At 37.2% G+C, this 15,975-nt stretch overlaps 1 protein-coding gene across 2 annotated transcripts; it reads right to left on the bottom strand.

Annotated features, from left to right (window-relative positions):
• Positions 1-4,610: 4,610 nt before the first annotated feature.
• On the bottom strand, positions 4,611-15,889 carry LOC110466942 (actin-related protein 2/3 complex subunit 1A-like). 2 transcript variants are annotated; one of them, XM_021523758.1, is made up of 13 exons: positions 15,765-15,889; positions 14,623-14,703; positions 12,782-12,933; positions 12,378-12,486; positions 12,046-12,163; positions 10,235-10,294; positions 9,221-9,327; positions 8,901-9,000; positions 7,543-7,618; positions 6,847-6,950; positions 5,871-5,957; positions 5,193-5,283; positions 4,611-4,771 (listed from the first exon to the last, which is right to left on the bottom strand). In XM_021523758.1, the coding sequence occupies exons 2-13, from the start codon at positions 14,687-14,689 to the stop codon at positions 4,733-4,735; spliced, it is 1,110 nt and encodes a 369-aa protein (XP_021379433.1). In that variant the 5' UTR covers positions 14,690-14,703; positions 15,765-15,889; the 3' UTR covers positions 4,611-4,732. The 2 variants fall into 2 exon arrangements, with proteins under 2 accessions (XP_021379433.1, XP_021379431.1); XM_021523756.1 differs by having other exon boundaries at positions 14,623-14,706; positions 15,765-15,872.
• Between the last annotated feature and the right edge of the window lie 86 nt (positions 15,890-15,975).

The following is a 15,975-nucleotide window of genomic DNA, read 5'->3' as shown; positions in this document are numbered from 1 at the left end:
AGGGGGCAATTTGGCTATATTGCTACAAACGACTTCTTCTGTAGAACTGTGCACTGGATATCAATCATATTTGATCAAAAGCATTCCTGGGAGGCAGGGATTTAAAATTGTACAAATGGTGTGGCTGACCCCCCAGGGGGCTGAGGGGCAGGGCCAAAAAGGGTATTTGGCTATACTGCTTTAAGTGACTTCTTCTCTGGAACTAAGTGATGGATATCAACCTTATTTGACTGGAAGCATCTCTAGGTGGTGGAGATTCAAAATTGTACAAACGGTTGGGCTGACCCCCCAGGGGGCTGAGGGGCGGGGCCAAAAGGGGGCAATTTGGTTATATTGCTATAAATGACTTCTTCTGCAGAACTATGCCATGGATATTGATCATATTTGGTCGGAAGTATTCATGGGAGGCAGGGATTCAAAATTGTACAAATGGTGGGGCTGACCCCCCGGGCTAAGGGGTGGGGCCAATAAAATGTATTACTTGGAAATGGTTGAGATCCCCACCATATAACCATATATACAATTGCTGAGTATAAAGAGAAGAATGCACATTTGCTTCCAGGATGTCCCTAGGGTCTGGCCCCACCCTTGGAGACATAGTCCCTGGGCCATAACTTTAAAACGGTTGAGATCCCCACCCCAAAACTATATATACAAATGCTGGGCATAAAGAGACGAATGCAATCATGATATCAGAATAGACCCTGGGGTCTGACCGAACCCCTAGGGACCTAGTTTCTTAGTCACAGCTTGGAAACAGTTGAGAGCCCCACCCTATAACCGTATATATACAATTGCTGAGTATAAAGAGATGATTGCACATATGCTTCCAGGTTGGCCTTGGGGACTGCCCCACCCTTGGAGACTTAACCCCTGGGTCATAACTTTGAAATGGTTAATATCCCCACCCCAAAACTATATATACAATTGTTGGGCATAAAGAGACGAATGCAGTCATGACATTAGAATTGATCCCAGGGTCTGCCCCACCCTTGCAGACTTGGCCCCTGGGTCATAACTTTGAAACGGTTGAGATCCCCACCCCAAAACTATATATACAAATGCTTGGCAAAAAGAGACAAATGCAGTCACGATATTAGAATCGATCCTGTAGTCTGGCCACAACTCTAGGGACCTAGTTTCTGAGTCAAAGCTTGGAAACAGTTGAGATCCCCACCCCATAACCATACATAAAATTGCTGGGCATGAAAAATCTAATATAGCTATGCTACAAGGATTGGCCTTGGGGTCTGGCATATTCCCTTGATCTCATTTGGAGAATATTTTGCCATGATTGCATAGGTATCCAGGTGAGCGATACAGGCCCTCTCTGTCTCTTGTTATAACTATGTGTCCATATTCACAAAAGGGAAATAAACCCCTTCATATTTGGATGTTCAACTAGGTGTCACGGAGATGGTTTTGTCAACTTTAAGTTGGAATCTAAGATGTAATGTATGATATTTCACCTGAGTTAAGACCTCTGGCCCTCTTTCTTTAAGAAGATAGAATGGGCACTAAAGACCTCTGGCCCTCTTTCTTTAAGAAGATAGAATGGGCACTAGGTTTATTCTCAAATTTGACCCTATTTTTGACATTGATTGTAAAATCTGTTTAACATTGGATTGGGCTTAGTACTGAGCATGAGTTTATCAGTGGAAATATCTGTTTAACAAGGGAGTGGGTTTATTGTCATCTAGTAGCTTATCACAAGTGATGAATGGTCATTCTCACTGTTACATCATTACTGTTTTGTGCCTGTCGAGTGGTATACCTTGTGTTAGCATGGGGTACAATACTATATGTACATACCCCTGGGTATTAGAAGAAACTGTGAACCAGCTCTTTCCTACTCATATTTATTGAAGAATACCTTAACCAGTGTATCACGAGAGGTGTTGAGGACATTTGTCAGTCCTTAAAATACTGTGTGATACACAAATCAAGGCGATATTCAAACTATTGCTCATTTCATTGATTCATAATGTTCAGTTTATTAATTCCTTTAACCTGGATTGATTCTGGTTAGATGTAGGATGTCATACAGTAATGAGTGCTTTTGTATGATTTATGTATCTGTCAGAACACCAGGGTATTTACCACAAGTTAATTAGGTATACTGTATCAATTGTAATTCACAACATGCAATGGTGTGCAACTTTTAGGATTATTTTAGTTCTTTCGGAATATTTACGCTACAGGATTATTTGTAAAATCATCCGATGTATCTTGAGTCATATCTATTTTTGTTTTTGTACATCATTAAATGATATAGGGCAAGTTATTGCGTTTGTTGAGAAATTATTTCAATGAATAATATTTTGTAAGTTCAATTGATGTTGGTTGTAATTGAGAATTTCCATGACAATAAATTGGCTAGAGATAAAAAGGTATTTGAAACATTTTTGAAAATAAAAAAGATAAACAGATATTTGTGAAAATAAAAACAAAAAGAAAAGAAAAATATATTGGAGATATGGTCTACTAAAATGGCATCACTTAATTTTAAAATCTAGAAACAGAATGATTGTGATATAAATGTAAAATTTCTCATGGAATTCGAATGTGGGCATTAATTAGGTAGTCTTCCCTTATCAACATCTTATGCATTCCATCTTTAAGAGAATAAAACAGTAGATGTTTTGTTGACACTGCTGATGTTACCAAGCTTGTAGGCAAGACAAAGCTCGATGGTTATTGGAATCTGACGCAAGGTCTTCTTTAATGGGAGTAACTGGGTCAGAAAAAGTTGTTTGTTGGGAAAAAACAGTTTACCAAAAGCTGGTTATTTCTAACTGACCTACTTTATGCAGTGTGACAGATTTGTACTCTTATAACTTTGCTATTTCTGATGATTGTATGTTTCTGTATCGCCAACAGCTGTCCTGTCTTAACTTTTTGACAATAAACCATTTAACCTTAATGTTGTCTTCAGATTTGTTAAAACCTGACCGGTGCTTATGTCATGGTTAGGCATCAGAAATCTACTCCTTTTAATAACTCTTGAAGAACTCTGTACCCTTGAACTAGGACTTCTACTAGGTTGTAATTTGTCATGAAAGCAAACACAGGGTTATGGTTATGGCCAATATCAAAGCTCAAATGTCTGCATATAACAGTAAAATACATATGAAAGGGACAACACTTACTGTATTTTGAAATTTGTGGCGGTATATCGTGATTATACTGTCGCAAATTGAGTTTTACTGATGATGTGGAGAGGAGCCAGTAAAACGGATATTGGGGAAAGTATAATCACATATGACATTGGTGCCGTTACAATGACTATTGTTTTTACTATGTAAGTCCTGATAAGTTATTAAACAATCCTTCAGATACTGACAAAATTAGATTAGATAACATCTTTTCATTAAATAAACAAGAGGCCCAATGGTCCTGCATCGCTCACCTGGTATTAATCTCACACTTGTAATCTTAAAAGTAGACTAAAATACAGCTACAGGCAGAATAGCAGGGTTCGATTCACAAGAACCTATTAAAAGATTTAAACATGAAGCCTGTGTCCTTGAATGTCGAACAAGGACATTAGGTTGAAAGTGGGTCAAGGTCAGTCATTTGAACAAACTTGGTAGCCCTTCAACCCAGTTTGCTTCTGGCCAAATATCATCATCATAAGCCTTTTGGTTATTGAGAAGAAGTCGTTAGAAGATTTTAAGACATCTGACCCCAGTGACCTTGACAGTGGGTCAAGGTCATTTATCCTAGCATGCTACAGGCCCAATATCAGTACCCTGGGCCTTTTGGTTATTAAGAAGTGGTTTGAAGATTTTAAAACATTTGACCCCTGTGACCTTCAAAGCTGGTCAAGGTCATTCATCACAGCATGCTACTGGCCAAATAGCATCATCCTAGGGTTTTCGGTTATTGAGAAGAAGTTGTTTAAAAGTTTTTAACATATTTGACCCCTGTGACCTTGACTATATATAAAAGTCATTCATCCTAGCATGTTACTGGCCAAATATCATTATCCTAGGTCTCTTAGTTATTCAGAAGAAGTTGTTTAAAGATTTTTTAAGACATTGACGCCTGTGACCTTGAAAATAGGTGAAGGTCATTTATTTTAACAAACTTGGTAGCCCTTCAACCCAGTTTGCTTCTGGCCAAATATCATCATCATAAGCCTTTTGGTTATTGAGAAGAAGTTGTTTAAAGTAAAATATTGATGCCGGACGGACAGCGGATCAGGTGAGCTAAAAAAAACTCAAAACACATTAAAAAGAATTAAAGCATTTAATTCCTTTATAGAAATAATTAATAAATACGAATGTCTTCATTATTAAATAGAACTGTATGGAAAAAAACAGCAGACATTCTGATATACATATAACAAACAGGATGGTATGTTGACCTTCAGATGTACATGTAAACTGCATGACACGGATACATTGGTGAATGATTTGTCCGTTCTGTTCAGTGGAAGTCTGGCCGCTGGTAATTTACACTCTGCATGGTGTAACAGCTTTGTACAATGGATGTACAAAATAAAGACCCCAAGGAAAGTTCCAGTATTGCATAGGTGTTAATGACATGGATAATATTTATTGGTTTTCCTTCGTTAAAAATATGTTTATAACCAACAATTACAGGTGTTTCCTTTGCTATGATATGGAAATGTTAATTCTGTGAGCCCATCCGTCTGTATACTGGTGGAGATCTGAGAAGATTATACAGCGATACACGTCCTTGTGAAAGACTTGTGGTATAAAGATGTCTAGGCTATCCTGAGACCAGAAACACTCTTTTCCAGGGACTGAAACAATCAAACACAACTCATAAGCAAACTCCACAGTTTAAATAATTTGCGTGTGTTGAAGTTATTTTTATTTCTGTTTTGTATAGTTTTACAGTCCATCAGCAATTCAACTAGTATTTAGGGCCAATGGAAGCCGCAGAAAATTGTAGGTTAGGATAGATTTTCATACATCATGTTTACTGCATTTGAGATTACTGGTATTGCCACACAGGAAATTAATACTGCAATATACATAATTAAATGTTCTGTAATTGATTGCCAACAGAGGGTGGATTCAATCAGGTATGTGTTTAAAAGATTCAATTTTGCTTTTAATTTAGGGAACAATAGATTGCTTCCACTACCTTTAACCAGATATAAGTTCTGATATACTTTTCTACCCTTTTCCATATTTCTTGTATTGTTACAGAAGACTTACTTTAAAGTCCCAAATGATCATTTGGCCATCTGCTCCTGAGGTAGAGAACTTGGTACAGTCTGCCTTAGTTCCGGCAAACACCGACACTTTGCTGGAGGAGATAAACCAAGAGTTTGTATAAAACTAGAGCACAAGTACCGTCCTTGCAGAGAGTTTTCAGAGTAGCGTAATCAGACAGAGCATGCTTCTAAGAACTCAGTTTTTGCAAGTACCTCAGTTGAGGAGTGTAAAGAATGACAAAAGAACTAGTTTTGATACACACACAACCACAATATGCTATTGTTAAAACTCATTAAACGATGACCAATGTAATGTCAATATACATCTTTGAATATATCAAAAAGGTAGTAAAAAATAATGTAATGAAAATCTTTTTCTTATTCTTTTTGTTGATATATTGGATCATGAAAAATTGTTTGTAAATAGGAAACTGTTTAAGTATTTACTCACGGAAAGGTGCAATGTCCTTATCAACCCAGGATTTTTCAAACGTTTTTGATCAGATTGGAGTTTAAAAAAAAAAAAAAGTAATCTGATATATTTAGATTCATTAATTCATACAAGGAAAATGTTAATGTGCCACCCTAACTATTGTTTTGGCAAATCTAAGAGAATAGGTGGCTTTGATAGGGAGGAAGTTTATTTTTCCTGTACTTATAATCCAAACCTGTCACTTACGTAATGGTGTTTTGATGCTTGGTTTTTATTTCCCCTGTGTTTTCTGCTGTTCCTGTCTTGTCCATCTGACGGAAACGATTCATGGCACTGAAAGACAAACACAGAACAAGTTTAACACAGAAACAAACGGAAACTGATTTTGTTTTCCACTTTAACAACCTGTCAGAAGCCAGTGAATGCTATCTCGTTAAATATCTACTGATCAGACACATCTTTTAGGTTAATCTAACTATAACAAGAGTTCCCCAAACAGTACATATACACTCGCCAACAACATCATGGGAGTTAGGTTGATAGTATCTACTAAATTATCTTATACGACGTGTGAAAATCGAGCTTGCAGATAAGCAAATATTTATTTCCTTGTGATGTCAGGAATACTTTTGTAAGTTTCATGAAAGGTTTAACACTTTAATTAGGAAGCTGTGAACAGGCCAATGTGTAGACAGGATAATGCTTGTATACACTTCTCCAAACGGGGGATATATCAAGTGTTCAAAACCATACTTTCTTAAAAGAGTAAATGTCAAATACCAACAGCCAATCAGATCTATCGTATACTCCTTTAATCTTCACTAAACTTTTGATTCGCTTCAGTTTTGCTATCATTTACCTTTTGGTTGTTAAAATATTCATTTCTTAAAAGATGATCTGATGTGTTATAAGTTAGAACAGGACAGATATGTAAATGGTGTGTGCTGAAACACTGACCATTTATCAAGTTAGGACAGGACAGATATGTAAATGGTGTGTGCTGAAACACTATGCCCATTTATCAAGTTAGGACAGGACAGATATGTAAATGGTGTGTGCTGTGAAACACTGCCCATTTATCAAAGTAAAGGACAGGACAGATATGTAAATGGTGTGTGCTGAAACACTGCCCATTTATCAAGTTAGGACAGAAATTAACAAACTGAAGCTTTATGGATCAGGATGAAAACACTAAACACAAGAATTTCATAAATCTTCTGACCTCATTGTCATTTGGTCCTTCTCCTGTGGAATGTCAAGGTCGGTGATGAAGGTTACTTGTCCATCGTCACTGTGGCTGAAAAGTTTTGGGCAGCAATCGTAACCCTGGAGACAATATACCATAGTGATGGGAATAATAAAACAAAATATATATCACAAGGCCTTATAAATGTAAAATTATTTGTTAAAATGAAAGTTGTATTGTCATAGAAAAGATATGATTTGTGTGTACCATCGCTGCTACCATCTTGTTCTGTAAAGTGTGACTGGTAACCTTATCCTGCAGAAAGTGATCTATCTCTGCTGACTTACCACACAAACCATGCTGTTCTCCGTCACCCAAGTCATACTCATGAAAGGCAGGAAGTGATCTATCTCTGCTGACTAACCACACAAACCATGCTGTTCCCCGTCACCCAAGTCATACTCATGAAAGGCAGGAAGTGATCTATCTCTGCTTACTAACCACACAAACCATGCTGTTCCCCATCACCCAAGTCATACTCATGAAAGTCAGGAAGTGATCTATCTCTGCTTACTAACCACACAAACCATGCTGTTCCCCATCACCCAAGTCATACTCATGAAAGGCGGGAAGTGATCTATCTCTGCTTACTAACCACACAAACCATGCTGTTCCCCGTCGCCCAAGTCATACTCATGAAATGCAGGAAGTAATCTATTTCTGCAGACTTACCACACAAACCATGCTGTTCTCCGTCACCCAAGTCATACTCATGAAAGGCAGGAAGTTTCCTTTTACAACAGCAATTCTAAAAAGATAAAAAGATAAAAAAGCATTACTAGAAAAATGTTAGAAAGGATTCCTCGTAACAGTCTCCTGTTCATCATTTACAGTACATAATCAGAAACCAGAATAAAGGGACGACACTAGATAGACAAATAAAACAGTTACTACAAATATAATAAATGCATCTCAATGCCTGGGCTAACCACAATAATTAAATAAATGCAAAAGGAATAATAGTTAGTGTATCAAGTTATTGATTTTAAAACCTATTTAAATATTGCACAACCATCTTCAGAAATTACCACAAAAATAATCTTTGTTATCCCTCAAAGTGTTATATTAAAAGTAGACAACCTGTCAGATGAGTCTCCATTAACTAAAACAACCCTGTTGTAGTGTTTCAGTGTAACACATGATTTTTCCATAGACAGTATTTTATATCTTGGGTACCAAAATGTTTCTGTAAGAGATGTTACGTTTCAAACATAATTTTGGTCAATCACTGTTACATTCAGTGGAAAGCTCTCTGAATGCCTATCAATCAAGTGTAAAGGTGACCCCTAGCTTAAGAAAGCTGCCTTTTGCAATGTCCACAAACTGCATATGGAACCAAACAGTAATTTTCTTTGGTGAATTATTGAATAATTATGAGACAATCATTCTTATAATTGTAAAATTGAAAATAAAATGCTCATAATTTTTAGAGAAACTTTCTTAACAAGATGTCCATGGGCCATTATGGCCACACAGTCTGTCACACAATTGTAATTTGTTGTGATTTGACAAAAGACAAGATACCCAAGGCCTTAAAGATCACCTGAGTAAAGGACAGCAGTAGTATTGGTCAGAAGTTGGTTCACTGTTACAACAGACCTAGGGCCTTAAAGATCACCCGAGTAAAGGACAGCGGTGGTATTGGCCAGAAGTTGGTTCACTGTTACAACAGACCTAGGGCCTTAAAGATCACCTGAGTAAAGGACAGCGGTAGTATTGGCCAGAAGTTGGTTCACTGTTATAACATTTTAGGAACAAGATGTAAACATTTTCACAAGCCTGAGCAAGTGAACAATGATTTAACTTTAAATATTGGTACATTCTTAGAAGTACTACACCATATATCAAATGTAGATCACTATAACCTATATTTTCCACTTTAATGATTTTGGTAAGATTTCGTCGTTTAACTTCATCTTAATAAAAGTGGGAGCAATCGACATATGTGAGTAACTAATAACAAAAAAAAAATCAAAGTTTTCAATCAGTTATTTTCAGTTTGTATTTAAACACTTTGAGGTCATACTTACTTGTCACCACCGGCCATGGCGACAGACACACTAGCATCATGTCCTACCCACGCCAGCTTCTCTCCACTTGGGGAGAAGGACACATTATGTACCCACCCACCTGTGAAAAGCACAAAGATATGAAAGAGATTTAGATAACAACATTAAAGGTACTAAAAACAACCCAGATCTCCCGTAAGTATTAAGAAGTAACATAACATAAAAACGTGTACATTTATCAATTTTTGATCATTGTGATTTATTTGAAAAGTACATCTACAACACCTTCCTTGTGAGGAAATTGTTGCTAAGCATTGGGGTACTCAGATAACTATTCTTACCTCCACCGTTGGAGTATTCACACATGAGATTTCCGAGAGTCATCTTGGCTCCCCAGGCAGTGGCAGATGGTTTCTGTTCTACGTCCTTGATGTAACCTGAGAAAACTCTGCAACAACGACATAGCAAAATTTCAGAAAATGGACATTATTGAAACTTCAAGAAAATGAGATTTATTCAAGGGTCTCTTGCAATTTATAAATGTTATGACCCAGAGACTAAATCCACAGGGGCAGGCCCAGATCCCAGGTCAAGTCCTGATTTCATGATTGTGGTCATCTCTTCATGCTAAGAAATTATATAGACAGTTATAGCTAAGGTGGAAGTCTCAACTGTTTCTATGTTATGACCAAAGAATGAGGTCCTCAGACCTAGGGCAGGGTACGACCTTGGACTTATCTTGGTAAATAATGTGTGCTTGTTTTTCATGCCTAGCGATTGGATAATACAGGATGGGAGCTCTCTACTATTTCCATATTATGACCCAGGGACTTATTGCCTATTGTCCTTAGTTTTAAACTACATTGTAGACCTTACAATAATGCTTAGATATACAAATTTTCAAAGGATTGAAACCTCCTAAGAAAAGCGTTAAAATAACACTGCCATTAAATTCACCCAGTATACAGTATGTGGTCACCGAGTGGGGATTTCAACTGTTCTAGGTTGGAGGCACGGTAGTCTAGTGGTACATGTAGGTAGCTATTATTCAATGATAACCAACACATACATGAAGTTTTACTTCGAAAGCAATCAGGCAATCAGAACTTGCATTATCATCCAGAAAAGAAATTAAATGCATCTGTTTCTATTTTTAATCCTTTCTAACTTTCAATGAATTCCTGAAAAATAATAACTTAAGGGTCCTTTTTTCAATGATGATCAATAAAAATGTAGGCTAACAGACCTTCAATTATCATCAAGACAAGGAATTTGGCGATGAACAGAAGTGTGGGGCTTTAACATAATTGATATGTGAGAAAATGAAATGACATCTGGTAATATATTGGTCTTACCTTGCCTTGAAGTCAGTGGAGCCTGCTGCCAACAAAATGTTGTTTGGATGCCAGTCAATGCTGAAACACAATCCAGTACAACATTACACAGTACTAAAGATAGCAGACAAAATTACAGTACTCTTGACAATGAGAGAAGTTCCGCATCAAATGTGAAAAGGCACAAGGGGCCTGTATCCCTAAACTGTTATTCAATGTTTCCTCAGGGTCATGCCTGGTTGTTTGTCAACTTTATTTTAATTCTGCTATACTGAGATTGCATAGCATCTAGACAGACTTGTTACTCCAAAATCTCTCAGAAAATCAAAGTTCAGGCCACTATCTTGCATTTTGAAACAGCTCAAAAATTTACAATACATACTCGAGACACGTAGAGAATGTTTTAAGCTGTCTCGTTTAAATTAAAAACTTGAAAAAAAGGTTAAAAATGTCTCTGCCAGTCAGAGGATAGGGAAGCTGTCCTGGATTTTGAATCATTTCAAAAAAGCAAAAATCACTTGCACATAGCTAGGCAATGATCATTTGCACCATCTTCCGTTAAAATTGGCATCACTGAACAGGAGTACAAGTGGAATTTGTTGTAGAGATGATCCATACCAAATTAGGATAAATTCCTTCATCCCTTTTCAGGAGCATTCTTCTATAGATTTTCTTACCAATCATCCCTATTAGGCTTATTCTATTAGACTTCACTTATACATCCTAGTAATTGTTCAAATGTCCTTGCCAGAATATTACATGGATACCAACCATAATATTGGCTTCATACTGAAATATTACGTATGTTGATTGTCATGTTTAATAAACAAATCTGTACATATTATGTTACTTTTATGTATTTGGATGACAGAGATAATAGGCCTGGCAGATGAAAATAAAGATTTCATGTCAAGTTGGGCATGGACATAGGTGAAGGGGTGGATGGATTTTCTAAGCCTGTAGAAAAGTTAACTATACTACATAAGTTTCCATTAGCTTACCATGTAACAGTTGATCGTATTGGCTTACCATGTAACAGTTGATCATATTGGCTTACCATGTAACAGTTGATCATATTGACTTACCATGTAACAGTTGATCTTATTGGCTTACCATGTAACAGTTGATCTTATTGGCTTATCATGTAACAGTTGATCGTTTGCTTACCATATAACAGTTGATCGTGTTGACTTACCATGTAACAGTTGATCTTATTGGTTTACCATGTAACAGTTGATCTTATTGGCTTATCATGTAACAGTTGATCGTTTGCTTACCATGTAACAGTTGATCGTGTTGGCTTACCATGTAACATTTGATCTTATTGGCTTACCATGTAACAGTTTATCGTATTGGCTTATCATGTAACAGTTGATCTTATTGGTTTACCATGTAACAGTTGATCTTATTGGCTTACCATGTAACAGTTGATCGTTTACTTACCATGTAACAGTTGATCTTATTAGCTTACCATGTAACAGTTGTTCTTCTTATGCTTACCATGTAACAGTTGATCGTGTTGGCTTACCATGTAACAGTTGATCTTATTGGCTTACCATGTAACAGTTTATCGTATTGGCTTATCATGTAACAGTTGATCTTATTGGTTTACCATGTAACAGTTGATCTTATTGGCTTATCATGTAACAGTTGATCGTTTGATTACCATGTAACAGTTGATCGTGTTGGCTTACCATGTAACAGTTGATTGTATTGGCCTACCATGTAACAGTTGATCTTATTGGCTTACCATGTAACAGTTGATCTTATTGGCTTACCATGTAACAGGTGATCATATTGGCTTACCATGTAACAGTTGATCGTTTACTTACCATGTAACAGTTGATCGTATTGGCTTCTTGATGTGTTTACTGACCCACCACTTATTTTCTTCTTCGAAGTAGCAAATGGAGATGATACGAGCACCACTCCCAACTGCAAATTTGTTCTCTGGAACAAGTAATAGTCATATGAGCTGAACATTTTTCATGGAAACGTGTTTTAAGTGTTGTACAGAAATATTTATTTCTAAGCTGTAATATTAGGTGTCCTGATAATTAAATGACCTATTGATATGTGGACTGAAATAATATTTCGAAAAACAAAGTCACAATAATGCCAATTATTCAAATTTGAAGGTTTTAGTGAAAAAGGTGTTTCTTACCATCTGGTGACCAGCGTACACAGGTTGCAGCACGGTTGATTCTTAAGATGACAAGGACTGGCTTCCATTGACCATTACCTTGGAGAGTCCAAACATAGGCATTCCTGTCCTGGAATATCAAAATTAGTTTTTATTAGAATGAAGGCCTTACTTGGTAATGTAACAAAAAGGTAAGTCTGACAATTTAAGAAATGAATAATGAAAATATATTGCCACGATCTAGCTCTTCAGGAAAAAGAATTATTTATAAAAAATGGCATTCAGATATGGTACCATAGCTACTAGTGTATACTGTAACAGACCTTGGTATCATTATCTCTTTCAGTCTTAAACCAACTTTTTGATTATTCCAAATAACATCAGTAGTGAGGTTTTATAGGATTATTCGTTAAGATAGAACTTACAGCACCACACGTGACTATGCTGTTACTTTTTTGTGCCCAGTCGATACTAGTGACTCGCTGACCATGTTCTTGCAGGGTGGCAGTGTTATTGTAAGTGATGCCCGTCTTCTTGTATACCTTCACCTCATGATTATTGAGGGACACAGCAACCTCTATTACAGGATGAAAAATCATTAGTTCAAGGTGTAATTATATAATGCATCTGTCTAGGTACATCCTGGAACAAGCTATAGGAGCCAACTCTGTCTAGGTACATCCTGGAACAAGCTTTAGGAGCCAGCTCTGACTAGGTACATCCTGGAACAAGCTATAGGAGCCAACTGTCTAGGTACATCCTGGAACAAGCTATAGGAGCCACCTCTGTCTAGGTACATCCTGGAAAAGCTTTAGGAGCCAAATCTGATTAGGAACATCCTGGAACAAGCTTTAGGAGCCAGCTCTGTCTAGGTACCTCCTGGAACAAGCTATTGGAGCCAACTCTGACTAGGTACATCCTGTACCAAGCTATAGGAGCCAACTCTGTATAGGTACATCCTGGAACAAGCTATTGGAGCCAACTCTGTCTAGGTACATCCTGGAACAAACTATAGGAGCCAACTCTGACTAGGTACATCCTGGAACAAGCTATAGGAGCCAACTGTCTAGGTACATCCTGGAACAAGCTATTGGAGCCAACTCTGACTAGGTACATCCTGGAACAAGCTATAGGAGCCAACTCTGTCTAGGTACATCCTGGAACAAGCTATAGGAGCCAACTCTGTCTAGGTACATCCTGGAACAAGCTATAGGAGCCAAACACCCCTAGACCTAATAATCTTAAAGCTTGATTTGTATTAACCAATTACTTCACAAGTTATATCGGATTTTATTCATAGGTGTATTTAACACAATTAATTCACTCAGTTGTCTAAAAGAAAAATCTATGTAATTTTCCTACTGATTTGATTTTAATTGTCTATCACAAAAGGAATATTCAAATATATCGAAAACAATAACAAGAGGGCAAGGAGCCTTGGCAACCACTTAAGCTTACAGTATTCTCAATGGTCTTATCTAGGAAATAAAACTATAGGGGTACATTAATTTAGAAGTTGTTTAAAGATTAAAACATGGAATTGTCATCATGATGATACTATACATCAAATCTGTTAAAAACTAACAACCATTTCAGGAGGATTAGTCTTTTAAGACTCCAATCTTCAACTAATCTTTGACCCTGGCAGCCAGTTCTCAAAGACGACCTTTTACTTAAACACAATACATTTGTAAATACTTGTAAACATGTACATGGCTATGTTCACAACATGGATCTATTACTCCTATAACTGAACTGTCTGACCTGTAGAAGTCATCATCCATTGTCAGATACCCAGGGTTGGTGCTCACAACATGGATATATTACCCCTATAACTGAACTGTCTGACCTGTAGGAGTCATCATCCATCGTCAGATACCCAGAATCAGTGTTCACAACATGGATATATTACCCCTAAGACTGAACTGTCTGACCTGTAGGAGTCATCATCCATTGTCAGATACCCAGGGTTGGTGCTCACAACATGGATCTATTACCCCTATAACTAAACTGTCTGATCTGTAGGAGTCATCATCCATCGTCAGTGTCGCACAATCGAATGTTGGTATCCAACAATGTTTACTATCATACTATGTCGTAAAATTACAATTGAATCTTTGACTATTCTGTAGAAACAGAAAAATTTAAGTATAACAATTATAAACTGATCCTTTACTGCCCTTAGAACATTATTTTTAAGAACATTTGAATGGGTACATGACAATTAAAAGACATAATTTCATTGCGACTTAACAAGTATTCTTACCCGAGCGATCCCTGTTCCAAGCATGAGTAGTGACTGGATCTACACCAAAGCTGAATGTCTCTGGCATCGTCAAGCAGTTTTCTGCTAAAAAGATGTTATCAGTATCACAGTAACCAGTAAGACCATAGGAAAAGCAACAGACAAACAAAAAGGCCAGTATGACAGAGGGATTAAGCGAAAGTTGAAACTGGAGACTGGGTCCTAGTTAGAAAGCTTGTCCACAAGGGAAAACAAATTAGCAGGCAAGTGGGGGACACCGTTTACAAAGTCGAGGAGACAGACCCAACACTGATGTTCCTATTTTCGTGATAAAACCTGAGATAGGAAGTGGCCATGTACACTAGGTCCTTACACCGTCACTTACTCTTGTTTGAGACCTTGCATGATTAGCAGAATTAAACTATTTCCGAGCCAAGACAAGGAAATACAAACTGGTGGAGGACAACACTAATGAAGAAGTAGACAAAAATGACAGTGATGATGAATACATGATTGTGTGGTAGGACGAGGAATATTGATAAAGATAGTGCTGTCGCTGGGGCTTGAACCAGCGACCCTTGGCTCTCCAGCCCGATGCTCTACCGCTGAGCTAAAGGGAAATTCCCTACAGCTATCGCTTGTAAGGCAACCTAATCAATGTACATCTTTTACACTATTCACCCCTTTTTCGATCACCAACCCAGGTTCTTTGACTCCCTGCCAAGGATTCTCCTACCTTGAACGGGGAGGATCAACGCCACCAGTTTGTAGTAGGACGATATCTAGTTGGGTGCAATAATATATCACATATAATTCAGAACCCGAGCACCTGTGATTGTAAGAGAGTTAATGACAATGTACAATATTTTGTTTTCAAACTCTTAGCCCTTTTATCTATATATTTAAGCCGGCGAATGCATCAACAACATAGTCTCCTATTTATTTCATATGGTAAATATACGCTAATAAATATAACATTATGAATCGTAAATATTAATTTCCTGTTCACTGTCAATCTGATAGGCGGGCGGATGATTCATCTTTGAGCTGAACAGCTGAACAGTTTTGCATTCTACCACTGATTCCGTCATTCTACGTATCAATGTTCTGCCATAAGGTTACAATAAACGATATGAAGATAAAACATGAACTCGTCAATTTACCAAAGTGTTATTGATTAGTAATCCAGTATCCGTGGACTCTGGCCAGTCAACACGAATGTCTCCTCCAAATGATCAGACAATCTTCCAAAGACCAATGCGGAAGCAACACGCCCGGTGTTTGATGTGATAACCCACATACATGTTGATAAATTGACACATTAAATTAAAAATAAACAAATATATTAATCTAAATAACCTAACAGTAGCATTT

The sequence above is a fragment of the Mizuhopecten yessoensis genome, unplaced genomic scaffold (assembly GCF_002113885.1).
Source record: "Mizuhopecten yessoensis strain PY_sf001 unplaced genomic scaffold, ASM211388v2 scaffold11149, whole genome shotgun sequence".
Taxonomy (NCBI): Eukaryota; Metazoa; Mollusca; class Bivalvia; order Pectinida; family Pectinidae; genus Mizuhopecten; species Mizuhopecten yessoensis.
The sequence above is the reverse complement of the archived record's forward strand: the minus strand, read 5'-3'. Positions and strand labels throughout refer to the sequence as shown.

What these genes read in the sequence shown, in the direction of transcription:
- LOC110466942 (XM_021523758.1), bottom strand. Translation starts at nt 14,689, where the DNA reads ATGCCAGAGACATTCAGCTTTGGTGTAGATCCAGTCACTACTCATGCT. An exon ending in TTGGAACAGGGATCGCTCGG is followed by an intron (nt 12,934 to 14,622) that starts GTAAGAATACTT and finishes ATCCTGTAATAG; the next exon opens with AGGTTGCTGTGTCCCTCAAT. An exon ending in GCCATGGCCGGTGGTGACAA is followed by an intron (nt 7,619 to 8,900) that starts GTAAGTATGACC and finishes TTATCTTTTTAG; the next exon opens with AATTGCTGTTGTAAAAGGAA.